This window comes from Helianthus annuus, chromosome 12 (assembly GCF_002127325.2).
Source record: "Helianthus annuus cultivar XRQ/B chromosome 12, HanXRQr2.0-SUNRISE, whole genome shotgun sequence".
NCBI lineage: Eukaryota > Viridiplantae > Streptophyta > Magnoliopsida > Asterales > Asteraceae > Helianthus > Helianthus annuus.
The window spans coordinates 34,715,824-34,732,309 of NC_035444.2; the positions used below are offsets into that span (position 1 = coordinate 34,715,824).

Sequence of the window (16,486 nt, forward strand, 5' to 3'; positions counted from 1 at the left end):
CCCTGAATGGTAAGTGACTCACCAGACGGAGTCTTGAGCACTACTTGCTTCTTATTTACCGAGTCAACGCGATAACCTTAGGTCATGAGCAGGTTAAAAATAATTAAAAATCTTTAAAAATCTCAAAATATTATATTACATCAGTGGGTAAAAGGTTTGGTGCCAAAAGTTGGGTTTAGATAGGCTTTATGCTAAGTGCGCCGTTTAATTAACAAAAGTTTCTTAATTGCGAGCATAACTCCTATTTTGGACCTCGAACTGTTATGAAACTTTAGGGACATGTTTATAAATCAGTAACAAAGATTTTTGCTCTCTCACATTCCCAAAATTCTCGTTGTATGGACAAAATGGCATTATGGTCAACTTTTAAGCATTTAACGGAAATGTGCAAATGACTCGGACATTCAACAAACCAGCCACAGAGGGTTATACTATCATGTAACCTGGTCCTAAGGAAGTCCTAAGGCATTTCTAAACTCTACTAAAACGGGTCAGAACTGAAGTCAAAGCAAAAGTCAAAGTTTTGCGACTTTCGGTTCCGAACCGGTCAAAATAGAAAATTGTCGGATCAAACAAGCTTAGACCAGTTGTTATACTTATTAACAAGTTATATGAGTGATAAAATAGGTTACATGCCTTCTACATTGTTAGTTACATGTTAATTCCAACATTAAGCTCCTGTTGACTTTTTCTAAACAACTTTGACCCGACATTTGATCTAGTTAGAATGGGAATCAGAGGGTGCCCTTTTGAGGGTTTAATGCCCACATAATTACCAACTTATAACTACTTTTGATTCGACTAATCACTGGACCATTAACGATTAATCGTTAAGTCAACCGTTAATTACGACGGTTTGACTTTTAAGCTAAAACTAAGTAAAAGCTCAACTAAGAAAGGTTAAACATACTTACTGAAGTCCTATGCACGATTAGGAAGGCTTAGGGTCTGCTCTTAAGCTCCAGGAAGCTCCAGAAATGCAGAAGTCAGGTGTGATTAAAATGGTTGCACAAGAGGCCTTTATATAGTGTTCAAAACTCACTAGATCATTGACACACAAGCCTAACAATGCCATGGATCATCCACAGATGTCCCTAAGGGCCTAGGGGTTGTTTAGGGGTCGCCCATGGAGTGAAATAACTAACTAAGTCGGTTAAAAACGTTTATAACCGCCAACAGCCAACTTTCTGTCGCTGGGCACCCCTTACGGACCGTAAGGCAGGACCTTTACGGTTCGTAAGCCTTTATCAGAAGGCAAAAAAATTTAACCTTTCAAGCTTTGAACATGTAACTTGAATAATATGATTTTGGGCCAGGAATTGTCAGTAGGAGGCCTTTAACCCATTCTTGATCAGTTGTGTCTACCCTATCTCATTGTATTATTGATTTGCATTATGATAGAAAATATAAACGAAGGTTTTATCGAGCATTATTTCATAGGATCCATTCTTGCAATTTGGAATCCATTATTAAATAGAAATCACCGGATTTAAAGGTATACTTAGATGTTTATTAATCATGTTATGGTCTTGGGATTTATAACGAAGTCGTTCAGAGGCATAAATTAACATGTCGACATGTTCAAAAATCATGCCATACATCTTTAACTAAAATCCGAGTTTATAATGCTTTTGTCGTATATGACACGTGTCGATATTTATTTGACGAAAATTTCGAGGTGTTACATGCGGGGTAAACCCTGTATTTACAGAAAAGGAATTTCACTTGGGAAATCTTTTGATTACAGAAAAGATGTTTTATTTCTGATTTACTGAGCCAATGTATCTAAGCTGAAGTGCTACGCGGCACTTTTCCTTTCTTCACAGTAAATCACTTTAAACATGTTTTTAAAATATTTGATCGGCGAAAAACATTGGCGAGTGAATTCAATTTATACAAAAGACATGTTGCCATAATATACAGTATTAAGAGCGATTGCAATGTTTATATATAAACCAATTACCCCAAATCAGTATTTGTCACTTGACCGGATCTGTGACTATAGTCATATCACCCATTGTCTAACCCGTTGTCCAATGGTGAAGATTATTGTAACACCCCGTGTTTTCGAATGTCAAAGTCAAAGTCAAAGTCCAAGTCAACTTTGACTTCTTTGACTATAATTAGTCGATTTTGTGTTTTATTTGTATTATGTGGAGTAAGTGTTGTCTAAGTGAAATGATCGAATGTTTAATCAATGCGACCGATTTACGACTGTGAATAATAGGAAGTAACAATGCGATAAAGTTAATAAATCAATAATCAAGTTAATCGAATCAATCAATCGAACTCGAGGCTCGAACTATGCGAAACTGGTGTGGTAATACTTACGTGTGTGTGTGTGTGCCTTATGTGTTACTTGTGCATGTTTATTTCATGTTTGTGGTATTCAATCGAATCAATCGAAACTCGAAAGGCAATCAAATTCAATCGAAATCGACATCGGAACATGACGTATAGGTGATTGTATGTTAGATATAGTAGTTGGGACTGAAAGTAATTTGACTAGGAACTCTATCGTATTCGTATCATCGTCTATCGAAATCGAAATATCGAAAACCATCGCGAAACATTCGAAAAGGGGTTACTGATCGAACAGGAAGCATCCTGATCGAACAGGCCAGCCGATCGGCTAGCATTTTCCTGGCCGATCGAGCAGGCCATTCGATCGGAGATCCTGGCCGATCGGTTAACACGTTCCTCTTTGGGAGGCCTATAAATAGCCCTGTCATTATCACACTTTCTATTTTTGGAAAGCTCTGACCGAACCAGCCTTGTTCTTCACCTTTTCTCAGATTTCTCTCAACTCCGGTAAGTTTTCATTCTAATTCTTGTACGTTTTTTATCATTACATGATTCTACACCTTTCTATCTTTCAAAACTTGATTTCTAACTGTGAAATCACCAAGATCTAAGTGTTCTTGGGTAATGTCATCATGGTGTTCTTAAAGAACATCATACTTTGGCCTCATTCAACCATGAATAGCTTAGATCTGACCGATTTCCACATAAACAAACTAAGATTTGTAAGAATCTTAACATTTTCATGGAAGGATTTCCAACTTTTCTTCAACAATTTACACTCAAAACCTTAAAACCGATAGAAACGGAGCTCGAACCAACTAACTAATCATTCTAACGGTTAAAAGGTTCAAGATTCGGATACTATCTACAAGGTTCACCGATTTCGGGTTAAACATCAAACTAACGTTCCGAACAGTTCACCGGCCGGGCTTGGGTGATTCCTGTCCGAACCGGTGCAACAAGTAAGAACCCACGTTCCACGGTTTAACTCGCTGTCAAACTACCTTAAAAGCATGACAAATAATCAAACAGCCAAGTGTTAGACGAAAGGCCGACCAGGTCAGAATTGCTGGCCGAACGGCTAGGCTGTTCGAACGAACAGCCCAGCCGATCGAACATACCAGCCGATCGGCCGGGCCAGCCGATCGGCTAGCACATGGTTCCACATTTTTCAATTTCTTGAAGTATGCTATTGACGAAGTGATGTTCGATCGAATATGTTACTCGATTGGTAAACATTACTCTTCGGATCATGAGATACTATGCTTCAACACTTAATCGATTTTGCAACTCGTTTGTAGTATGGAATGCCAGCCGATCGAACAGGCTGTTCGATTGAGTGACATTCTGCTAAGAGCTACTTCTGAGGTTCCTAACCGATCGGATAAGCCGGCCGATCGAACAGCACGTTCGATCGATCGACCTGAAAGGTAGGAACACTTCAGTGTTCTCAAATACTACAACGAAAACTTCAAAAGTTCAAACCATCATACACAAACGCATCAGAGGAAGAAACAATCCACTCAAATGGACCAGCCGATCGAACAGGACTGTTCAAACGGACTTTCAAGCCGGTCGAACAGCCCGTTCGATCGAACCTGCTGTTCGATCGACCAGGCTATTCGATCCATCTACACATGTTTGCATTTCCGCGTTACTCATTGTTGTGCTATCGAACCATTCAGGCTAACCCTACTCCCAGCGCTCCCTTCAATCCATAACCAATCACTGTGAGTATACTCGAACCCTTCTTGCTTTAGCACTTTTGGGTGTTACATACGTTACCTATCAAAATCACAATCAAACACACTACTCAAACTATTTGAACGCTAACCGATTGCATGTATTACGTGACTAAGTGAATGCTTGTTTATTATGTTTACACGTGGAATGTTGTCTACCTGCCTTAGCAACGTAGTACTATAGTTTGGATTCAGCACTCGTTCACACGGGGGTTGTTAAGAACAATTACTTGCATGGATTACGGTGGTAATCATATATTGCGAACTGTCTCGGACAGTCAACCCGCAGTCGTTGGTATCGATAGGTCCATGTCGATAATTAACATGCATTATTTCCCTCTGTGTACGTGCTGGTTATGCGTAAAATATCCGAACTCTATATGCTATTATCAAACTTGTATGCTCATCTTTACATTTTATGTATTGACTTTATTTTTAACGTATGTGACAGGTGTTTAGGGCATTTGCTTGCTAGGGAAGTGAAGCTAGAATAAGTCTCTAGAGGCCCCCAACAAATAGTTGTTTGTCAAGAACAAGCTGCTAGTGCATAGTTGTCTGTAGATCTTGTCAGTCTGGGTCTTTAGGGGCATTGAACAATATTTATGTTTAATTTGAATCTGAGTTGTCGGAACAGGATTAATTGTTTGGATGTTATCTGTAATAACTCGTTATTTATTCGGGATACGGTATGGGACGTATCATTTTAAACTGAATTTGTATTAGTAGTTGTTGTGGAAACTTCTGGACAATCTGTTTCGCTCAGTGCCGCGCCCCGATGATTCCGCCATCGGTTGGGGTGTGACAATTATCAAGTAGTGTATACAAAACCCCACATACCGGCAGTAATTGTAGATTACAAAGACTTAATCACTGTAATTATAACCTTGAAAACAAGTAGGGTTTTAAAAGCAATTTGATAAAAATAGAATGACTCACATTGCAGATTTAAACGGTCAAAGCTTACCTACTGGTTAAGCTGGTAACCCTAATTAAGTATACAATGCAACAAAATTAGGTTAGTAACTTAATACAACTTTTACGATAAACGCGAGATCAAAACTCTCACGACGAATGACAAAGTATAGCCAAATATAGGCAGCACTTAAACATCCATCGGATCGGTTTTAATCGATCGGATATAGTACCGTAGCAGTGATCGAGTTATTACCCGTTATCGTAGCAGAGATTTGGTGCTTCGGGTGTAAAATTTGGGCAGAATTATAGGGAAACAGAAGAAATTTTCGAGCGAATTGAACTGTGAACTGAAGGCTCAATTTATAGGAATTTCGGGGCTCTCTCTCGCGGCCCGCGACGCACCCAAGGAATTCCTTCGCGCTCTGCGAGGGCCACCCTAGCTACGGCTAGGGCTGCCGTCTCACCCCTAGCCTTGACACGTGTCCGGATCAGCATTAAGTCTCTCACGCCCCGCGAGAGACGTCTCCTACTTGGTTGCGGCCCGCGACAGAATGAATTTTCTGTTTTTATTTGATTTTTATATATAATAAGGTTATACGAGTTCGGTTTTTCACTTAAGGAGCGTTTTAGGGTGTTTTTGTAAGTTGTTACAGTAGATTCTACCGGTGTGATAGTATCCACGCTTGTATAAGTGGTTGTTCACGTAAAATGGGCATTTTGGTGTAGTTACATTTCGTTGAGTAAGAAATAATGAAGATTATTGGAGCACATTGATGTCATTTTGTGAACCTGGTGGACCACAAAAAGCATGCCAAATCCACAAATCTTGAGAAGCCACCGTTTATAGCATAATTGTCGAGTACCTGTGATCCCCTCTCATATATTGGCCCCACAACTCTGTTGGACACATTCTCAAAACAAAATGCGTACAATCAAGGCTATCCAACATCCAGAAGCTTATGTTTCTCCTCATGAGCTTGGTACAAAAGCGCAACGTCGTGGCTTGTTTGTCTACGTAAGAACTCGAAAGTGTATAAATTACATACCGTTTGAAAAAAAAATTCTAGACACTCATGGAAGTCCTTTCGACCATATTTAAATACTCGTCATTCTCGTCTGGAGGGTTACCGGTTGCAAGTTGTTTAATTGATGATGTAACTTTTTGCAACGGTGTAAAACTCTTATTCATTCTTCCATCCACGCCCTATTGAAACCACGTGTTATTCGTTTACACGCCGCTCACAATTTTTAAAAACAACCATATGAAACCTATGACGAAAAACTTTATCATTGAATTTAGGCTCCTCGACAAAATAATCTTGCATAAGAGTTTTGTGGCCTTTCTCTCGATCACGACAGACAACTTATCTTTATTAGATGTGCCCGTGTCTTCTAGTTCGGCTTACTCGATGAAATTTTTGAAAAAAAATTAAGCTACTATCGCTTGAGGAAGAATTATCGTCTTCACTAACATTGTATGGAATAAACAGCGGTATGTCATCCGCCATTTTAAAAAATATGGTGAGATTTTTGGATTGTGAAAGAAAGGATTTGGTTGATATAAGTTTGAATTATGACGAGAGAAGTGAGAAATGGTGTTGTTTAATTAAGAAAATTGTAATTTTTTTTATTTAAAAGTTTGAATTGTGACGAGAGAAGTGAGAAATGATATTGTTTAATTAAGAAAATTGTAACTTTTTTATTTAAAACTTAATAAATAACGAATAGTTTGCAACGACTAGTTAACGTTCAAATCCACTCGTTGACTACACACCGAAATGGTTTGCTCACCGAACCCAAAAGGGCGCCGACAGCAATGTGTCCACACGGGGTCATCACTCACCGCTAAGCCACACCGAAGACGCCCCCCCTAAAATTGTACCCGAATAAAAGACAAAACATAAGTAACCAGATGAAAGACAAAACATAATGTTTTAGTTTAAAAAACGAGTAAATTACAAAGTTCGTCCTTTATGTATGTCATTTAATACAAAGTATGTCCTTTATCTTTAATAAGCTCAAAAAACATACTTAATGTTTTAAAAACCATTCAGGTTATGTCCTTTACCCTAAACCTAGTTTGTTTTCCCAGTTAAGTCAGGTCACGTGAGAAGCACATGAGGGCATTAATGTCATTCTACCTACCAATTACTGTGCCCTGTTATAAAAACCCTAAACCCCACCATCATCTTCTCCATCTTTCAATCACCTTGATGATTATAAATATACACCACCTACTCCTATCGTCTCCCCCCACCTCCCCCACCACAACCACCGTCACCACCATCTTCTTCTACTTGGGTATCATCCTGCACAACATTTCTTTTTCTTCCCCAAATACAAAAATCCTACATAAAACCCACAAAATTCACACATTTCCTATCTGCACCAACTGATCTTCAACTGAATCTGCATAGCATTCTCAAAACCCAAACAAACCCACAAATATTTCAACAAAAAGATATTTAATTACTGTTGGGTTTGAAGTAATCATCAATCTTTATCAATTTCCAACACAAACCCACAAATATTTCACAAAAATATCAACAAAAGATTGATAATTTCAATTGGGTTTGAAGAAATCATCAATCTTTTTCAACTTCTAAAACAAACCCACAACAATTTCAACAAAAAGATTGATAATTTTAGTTGGGTTTGTAGAAATCATCCATCTTTAACAACTCATCTGATCACCTTCAGTCGAATCCAGAGGCTTCGTCACCTTAAAAATCATCTCATCCTTCAAATTGCAAATCACCACACCAATTCCCCAGTTGTCATTGTTTCATTTATTAACCGAGAACCCTTAACCCTCTTCTCATTCAACTGACCCTTAAAATAAACCCTAAAAAATATCTGGATTATCTCCGCTATTCGAAGAAGAGAAACTCTCGCCGTACGGCCGCTCGAGGTGGTGGTGGTGGCGGCGGCAGGTGGGTCTTGGTGGCGGTGATGGCGGCGACAGGTGGGTCGTGGTGGCGGTGGTGGCGGCAGGTAGGTTGTGGTGGTGGTGGTAGGATTGTTAGATAGAGAGAAGAAGGGGGTATGTTGATGTGCAGGTGATTGAAATATGGAGAAGATGATGGTGGGGTTTAGGGTTTTTATAATAGTGCACAGTAATTGGTAGGTATAATGACATTAATGTCCTCATGTGCTTCTCACATGACCTGACTTAACTGGGAAAACAAACTAGGTTTAGGGTAAAGGACATAACCTGAATTTGGTTTTTCAAACATTAAGTATTTTTTTTGAGTTTATTAAAGATAAAGGACATAGTAATAAATCACATACATAAATAAAGGACGAACTTTGTAATTTACTCTTAAAAAACCGAAGCAAAACCAAATATATAACTTGGCTAGCGGGTCATGATCACGGGTTTTCCCTAGTGGATGTTATCTGGGTCACGCGCCACCGTTGAATCCAACAAAAATCAGGTAAAGCGAGTGAAGCTACAAACCCTAATCACCCAAAATCCAATTTGGGGCCAAAAAGTTCGTCAATCCACTCGCTCAACCCCCTCGCGTGGAACATCACCAGATCTTCATCACAACGCAACTGATTTCTCATTTCTCACATCAGGTACACTCACACACATCTTTCTTCATCCCTCACACGTCAAACTTCATCGTCTACATACACAGACGATGTGTATTGTAGTTTCTGATGTTCATTCTGCTTCAGTTTATGATAATTTGTTCAATTTGAACTCGGTTTATGTGGCGGTTACGTGACACAAGAGCATTTTGTTACGATCGTGATGAATTTGGTGCTACAGGTCATGGATTAACCGTTTTTTTTTTGTAGTTTATTGTTTCATATATACTGTTTGTTTCGCACAGTTAGTAAGTTGAATTCGGTTTATTAGGAGTTTACGTAACACAAGAGGATTATTACGTTAGGTTTGTTGCTGAAATTTGTTCTACAGGAAGGATTAACCGTTTTTTTTGTAGTTTATAGTTTCGTATTCTTTGATTGTTTCACACAGTAAGTGTGTTGTTTTGAATTAGGTTTGTTTGGAGTTTGCATAACATTTCGTTAGGATCATGATGGAATTGGTGCCACAGGTGGTGGATTAACCGCTTTTTTGTGGTTTACAGTTTCATATATATATACATATTGTTTGTTTCGCACAGTTAGTAAGTAGACAAGAGGATTATTACGTTAGGTTTGTTGCTGAAATTTGTTCTACAGGAAGGATTAACCGTTTTTCTTTTGTAGTTTATAGTTTCGTATACTTCGATTGTTTCACACAGTTGGTAAGTGTGTTGTTTTGAATTAGGTTTATTTGCGGTTTGCTTAACATTTCGTTAGGATCGTGATGGAATTGCTGCCACATGTCAAGGATTAACGGTTTTTTGTGGTTTATAGTTTTATGTTTATTGATTGTTTCACACAGTTAGTAAGTGTGTTGTTTTGAATTAGGTTTATTTGGGGTTTACGTAACATTTCGTTAGGTTCATGTTGGAATTGGTGCCACAGGTCAAGGTTTAACCGTTTTTGTAGTTTATAGTTTCATTCTCATTCATTGTTTCACATAGTTAGCTAGTGTGTTGGTTGAACTCGGTTTATTTGGAGCATAGTTATTAAAAGCGTTAAGCGCACTCAAGGCGCATAGGCCTCGCCTAGGGCCTAGGCGCAAGGCGCAAAAAAAGCCCGGGCCTGAGAAAAAAAAAGCGTACAACAAAAAATAACATAAAATATTTTTATATAATAGAAAATTAATACTATTCTTCAAATAAAATAAACTAAAGCTATTATATAACATTTAATATCGTCTATTTAGTACCAAAATTTATAAAATGCTAGTTTATTAGTGTAGAAAAGTAGTTTCGTTAGATAAAAGTAGAAATCTAGCTAGAATCTTGCAAGGATTTAGAGAATTTGGCCGAAAACTCTCAGGAATCTAGGAATCTCGCTGGAACCTGCGCATGAACCGTCACTTGGAGAATTAAAGCGCAATTGCCTTGACTTAAGGCGCAATTGCCTCGCCTCGCTAGGAAATTGGGCCTAGGCGCAAGAGGCGATGGCTTTTAACAACTATAATTTGGAGTTTACGTAAACTTTCGTTAGGTTCATGTTGGAATTGGTGCCACAGGTTAAGGTTTAACCGTTTTTGTAGTTTATAGTTTCATATTCATTGATTGTTTCACATAGTTAGCAAGTGTGTTGGTTGAACTCGGTTTATTTGGAGTTTACGTAACACAAGAGGATTTTGTTAGGTTCGTGCTGGAATTGGTACTACAGGTCAGGGATTAAACGATCTTGGCAGTCTAGAGTTGCATATTCTTTGATTGTTTCACACAGTTAGTAACTGTGTTGGTTGAACTCCGTTTTATTTGGAGGTTACGAAACACAAGAGGATTTTGTTAGGTTTGTTGCTGAAATTTGTGCTACAGGTCAAGGATTAACTGTTTCTTGTGGTTCGTATCTTCATATTCTCTGATTGTTTCACATGGTTAGTAAGTGTGTTGGTTGAACTTGGTTTATTTAGAGTTTACGTGACGCAAGAGGAATTCGTTAGGATCGTGCTGGAATTGGTGCCGCAGGTCATGGATTTACCGTTTTTGTAGTTTGTGTTTATTGATTGTTTCATTTAGTTAGTGTGTTGGTTGAGTTCGGTTTTATTGTCATGAGTTTTTTTAGCGATTTTAGAAGTTTTCTTTTGGAATTAGGTTTTAAGGGTAATTCAAAGGTCTGATTGTGATTGTAAATGTAATAGCAAATGATCTGAATTTTTATAAGCAGAGATCGCTTTGGATGTTCAATAGAGGATTTCGTTAGGATCGTGCTGAAATTTGTGCTACAGGTCAAGGATTAGCCTTTTTGTAACTTGTGTTGTTTGAATGTTCATACAGTTGGTAAGTGTGTTGGTTGATTTAGGTTCTATTGTCATGAGTTCTACGTAATTTTCGATTTTTTTTTTCTGGAATTAGGTTTTAAGCGTACTCAAAAGTCCTGATTGTAAATGTAATGGCAGATTATCTGACCTTTTATAAGCAGAGTTCGGTTTAGATGTTCAATATATTGAAATTTTACTTCAAAATCAACTATCGTTATATGTATGACTACTGAAGAAAATATGTGAACACATTAAATTGTTTAATAGGTACTCTAATTTTCATCAGTATTGCCTTATGCCAAATCCAATAGTGTCGTTGATTCTGATTGTTGTTTGTTTCCTTTAAATGTCGTTTGGATCACGTACTATGTTACTAGAACAATCATCTATATTCATTACTAGATCATGTATTTCAGAATTCTATAAATAGTCTTTTTGATTAAATATTTAAATTGTATTTTTGTTTGTTGATATTAAATGTCTCTTCTAGGTAACAAGCGGAAGAATTACTGAAAAGCCTAAATTCTTGTCATGGATATTGATCTTAGGCTCCCTTCTGGAGACCATGAAAAGGAAGAGAAAGAAGAGGCAAAAGAATTAAGCAATTTGATAGATAGCGATAAAATTCACAACGAAGATGTTTTGGGTCGAGATATCGTAAATTCTCCATCAGTTGATATGGTAGATTTTAAAGAAGATATGAATCTCGAGCCTTTATCTGGTATGGAATTCGAATCACACGGGGAAGCGTATTCCTTTTATCAAGAATACGCAAGATCCATGGGGTTCAGTACCGCAATCCAGAACAGTCGTCGTTCAAAAACATCACGTGAATTCATCGATGCAAAATTCGCATGTTCTAGATACGGTACTAAACGTGAGCACGATAAATCGTTTAACCGACCGCGCAGCAGACAAGGAACCAGTCAGGATCCGGAAAACGCGTCATCTGGTAGAAGATCATGCTCGAAAACAGATTGTAAAGCAAGCATGCATGTGAAAAGACGACCCGATGGCAAATGGATTATTCATAGATTCGAAAAGGATCATAATCATGAACTTTTACCTGCACAAGCTGTCAGTGAACAAACAAGAAAAATGTACGCTGCAATGGCAAGACAATTTGCAGAGTATAAAAATGTCGTTGGGTTGAAAAACGACTCGAATAATGTGTTTAATAAATCCCGTAACATGGCATTAGAAGCAGGGGAGGTGAATATCTTATGCAAGTTTTTCTCGCAGATGCAGAGTGTTAATCCAAATTTCTTTTATGCGATAGACGTAGGTGAAGATCTACGATTGAAAAACATAATATGGGCTGATGCAAAAACCAGATTCGATTATGTCAACTTTTGTGACGTTGTATCGTTTGATACGACTTATATTAAAAACAAATATAGAATGCCGCTTGCACTTTTTGTTGGGGTCAATCAACATTATCAGTTCATGCTGCTCGGGTGTGCTTTGCTTTCTGACGAGAGTATTTCTACGTATTCTTGGGCTATGCAGACATGGTTAACCGCAATGGGTTCGCAAGCTCCGAAAGTTGTGATTACCGATAAAGACGAGAATTTAGAATCTGCGGTTTCGCAGGTGTTCCCGTCTTCAAAGCATTGCTTTTGTTTATGGAATATTGTTGGCAGGATTTCTGAAGCGTTAAAGCAGGATAATTTCATGGAAAAGTTTGAAAAGTGCATTTATAGATCATGGACCGATGAACAATTTGATAAAAGATGGTTTAAAATGGTGGATAGGCTCGGGCTCAAAGACGGTGATTGGATGAATTCATTGTATGAAACGCGTAGGCAGTGGGTCCCAGTTTACATGAAGGATGTTTGTTTGGCGGGGATGTCGACTCTTCAACGATCCGAAAGTGTAAACTGTTTCTTCGACAAATACGTACATAAGAAAACTAGTGTACAAGAATTTGTTAAACAGTATGAAAGTATTCTTCAGGATCGGTATGAAGAGGAAGCAAAAGGGGATTCGGATACATGGAATAAACCGCCTGCGTTAAAATCACCATCACCGTTTGAAAAACACGTGTCGGGTATATACACACACGCGGTTTTCAAGAAATTTCAAAGTGAGGTTTTGGGTGCGTCGGCTTGTATGCCTAAAAAAGAGGCGCACGTGGATATGATGATTACTTACAGAGTTTCTGAATTTGAAAAGCGGTTGGATTCCAACGTTTATTATAACGAATCAACTTCTGAAGTATCATGCACGTGTCGGTTGTTTGAATTCAAGGGCTATCTCTGTAGACACATATTGATTGTTCTTCAAATCTTTTGTGGTCTTTCTGTAATCCCGTCTCAGTATATTTTAAAACGGTGGACAAAAGACGTAAAAGATCGGGGTGTAATTTCCGATGGGTGTGAGTTGGTGCAACATCGGGTTCAACGATACAATGATTTATGTCAGAAAGCAATTAAGTTGGGTGAAGAAGCATCGTTGTCTCAAGAGAGCTACACTTTAGCAATTCGTGCACTTGAAGACGTTTTCGCAAATTGTGTGTGTGTAAATAACTCCAATAAGAACCTTTTGGAACCGGGAACATCAACTGTTTCAGGTGTTTTAAGAATCGAAGAGGATAATCAAAGCAGAAACATGCGTACGAATAAAAAAAAGAATCCTATGAAGAAAAAGAAGGTATGTTTAGTTTTATCGTTATTTTCTTTTGTCCTGCCATTGCCTCTGATCTTATGTTAATTTACTAATCTTGTTTAAATATTATAGATCAGTCCAGAACAGGATATTATGACCGTTGGAGCCCAAGACAGCTTGCAGCAGCTGGTTTGCTTCTATTTGAATCTTGCATTGCTTTCTTCATACATAAATTGCTTTATTCATCAGCATAAATTGTCTTAACTTTAACAGGTCAAATTGGTAAATAAAAAGTTACGGTGAAAAGGAAATGGGTCGAGAAGGCTGAGATTGAGTATACAACCTATAAAATGGCTTTATCTTAAAGAAACTTGATTAATAATGTAACAATATATTTTATCTAATTATTATTAAATATTAAGACAAAATATATTATAAATTAAAAAAAAAACCTGGGCTGAAAGAGGTTAACCAACCCTACTTGATCATTTTGACCTGTTCAAATTAATTTATTTACCTGGAGTTACGGTCACTGTTAGTCTGTTACCATAAATTAATTTGCTAACATGTACAATATTCATGTATATTGTTGAGTTAATTAAAGTACACAAATCGACTTTTACAGGACAAGTTGAGCTCACGTTCAGTAACTCTAGATGGTTATTTTGGCTCGCAACAAAGTATGCAAGGAATGGTAGGGATTCTTTTATCGCTAAATCGTGTTTATAAAATCTATCTTTTGATTTTATAGTTCCTATAATTGAATTGGGGTTCATCTAGGTTCAGCTTAACTTGATGGCACCTTCAAGAGAGAATTTTTATGGAAATCCGCAAGCTATTCAGGGACTGGTAAATCATTACATATCATAATCATGATTCAGCTTGGATATATTCATATTATATATATCGTTATATATTATGTTTTAACTTTTTATCTGGTCTATAGGGACAGTTGAATTCAATAGCACCAAATCACGAGAGCTACTATGGGGCCCCGCCAACCCTTCAGAGCCTGGTATATTATTCATGAGTATGTGATTATTTGTGACAGTTTGTTTATCTTGTGGTATAATAGCAGTCCAGAATTCTTGCTTGCAGGGACAAATGGACTTCTTTCGGACACCGGGTTTCACATATGGCATTCGGGTTGGTGTCTTGTAATCTTTGTTATTGCATTGGATTTAGAGGGGACAAATGGGCCAGATAGACGGGTTGGGTAACGGGTCAAAATGGGTTTGGATTAAAACGCAAAATTTTGTGTTGGGTCGGGTTGACCCAAAACACCTCGTGTCCAGAATTTGTTATAAAATGAGTAAATTGTCAAATATAATATTATTTGAATAATATTATAATAATACTCTAATTCTTTGAACAAAATGATTTAGAGAATTAGAGGCCGGTTATTGTACAAATTGCCTTAACGTACGATGCGTACGAGATGCAGTATCAACATGCGAATAATGGTTCATAACATGCGAGTTTGGTTTTTTTGAACATCATCATCATACTCAGTAAATCCCACCAATAGCAAAGCTAAGGTAGGGTCTGAGGAGGGTAAGATGTAGACAACCTTACCACTACCCCGTAGGAATAGAGAGGCTGCTTCCGATGACACCCCCGGCTCAATAGTAGTTTTGTATCAAGCCTTGGACATGAGGTACATAACACTCAGCAATCGGGACAAGGGCCGATTTGTGCATGTACCCCCTTGTCTTTCGGCTATCAACGCCACCACATGATGCATGATTAGTCGTCCGCCGCTAAGCCGCTTTTAACGTTATTTTCACGAAATTAGTAAAATAACGTTAAAATTAGTGCAATTTCTTGAACAACATGCGATTTTTTATTTTTTTTATAACATGCGACTTTTTTTTGAACTTGCGACCTTTGGTTTTTACAACATGCGGGATTTCTTTTACGGGGGTTATAACGTGCGAACTTGACATTGCGTACACTCGTACGTTAAGGCAAATTGTACGATACACTTTCACTAGAGAATTATATGCATTAAAAATACAATTTGGGCTACCATCAACCTGCTGTTTTTTCAAGTTTACCCATTTGACCCGTTAGAACAAAAGTGACGTTAATCAACCAATATATAAGTAAACGTGTCGAAACACGTGACATTTTGCCTTCCCGTTAACAGGAGGAACCGAGTGTGCGAACCACACAATTGCATGATGACGGGTCAAGACATGCATGAGCTTATCATCCACATTAACCGTGGAATTATCAACCAATAAAACTTGTTCGTTTGCCAAAAGTGCTTTTCAGATCCAAGGGAGTGTGGCGTACTTGATGAAATTTACCATTTTACTCCTGTGGGCTGAAACAATCACCACAACAAGCTTGAAAGCTAGAGAGAACCCGTGGTCAGGCCGTTATATCAGAAAATTTGTTGTATCAATGTATTTAACGATTATTATTCATGCTAAGGCTGTGCTAATGTGAGGTTCACTTGAGAACCAGAAGGTAGAATCATCACATGTAAACAGGCATTTTGTTGTAAAAAGGTTGTGTATTGAGATATATTAAGCCAGATGTGTATGTTTGTTGAGAACTTTTCTTAGAATCTTGGTCAGTTAGATGTGTTTTTGTTTCGACAACATTGTTGGCACTTGGCAACTTGCCAAGTATTCATGATTAAGTATACCCAACCGGTAAAAATTTAGGGTACATATTTTTAGACCATGCATCCGTCCCGCTTGCGGTATGCGTATATAATGTATATATGTGTGGGCGTTCGGGGGGCAAAAGTGAAAATGCACTAAAGTTAACGTTATTTTACTAATTTCATGAAAATAACGTTAAAAGAGGGGATGGTTAATAATGTATCATGTGGTGGTGTTGATAGCCTAAAGACGAAGGGGGTACATGCACTAGTCGGCCTTTATCTCAATTGCCGCGTGTTATGTGCCTTATGTCCAAGGCTTGATGCAAAACTACTATCGAGCTGGGGGTCTCATTGTAAGCAGCCTCTCTATTCCTACTGGGTATAGGTTAGGTTGTCTACATCTTACCCTCCTCAGACCCAACCTTAGCTTTGCTATTGGTGGGATTTACTGAGTACGAT

The 16,486-nt window shown here is 38.0% G+C and overlaps 1 protein-coding gene across 6 annotated transcripts; it reads left to right on the forward strand.

The window, feature by feature from the left end:
- The first annotated feature begins 8,337 nt into the window (after window positions 1-8,337).
- LOC110917036 (protein FAR-RED ELONGATED HYPOCOTYL 3) lies at window positions 8,338-15,975 on the forward strand. Of its 6 annotated transcripts, none has more exons than XM_022161650.2 (8): window positions 8,338-8,543; window positions 11,294-13,455; window positions 13,543-13,599; window positions 14,036-14,104; window positions 14,197-14,259; window positions 14,357-14,425; window positions 14,494-14,556; window positions 15,560-15,975. In XM_022161650.2, the coding sequence occupies exons 2-8, from the start codon at window positions 11,335-11,337 to the stop codon at window positions 15,614-15,616; spliced, it is 2,499 nt and encodes an 832-aa protein (XP_022017342.1). In that variant the 5' UTR covers window positions 8,338-8,543; window positions 11,294-11,334; the 3' UTR covers window positions 15,617-15,975. The 6 variants fall into 6 exon arrangements, with proteins under 6 accessions (XP_022017342.1, XP_022017344.1, XP_022017340.1 ...); XM_022161652.2 differs by having other exon boundaries at window positions 14,509-14,556; XM_022161648.2 differs by having other exon boundaries at window positions 14,191-14,259; window positions 15,560-15,974.
- Window positions 15,976-16,486: the final 511 nt, after the last annotated feature.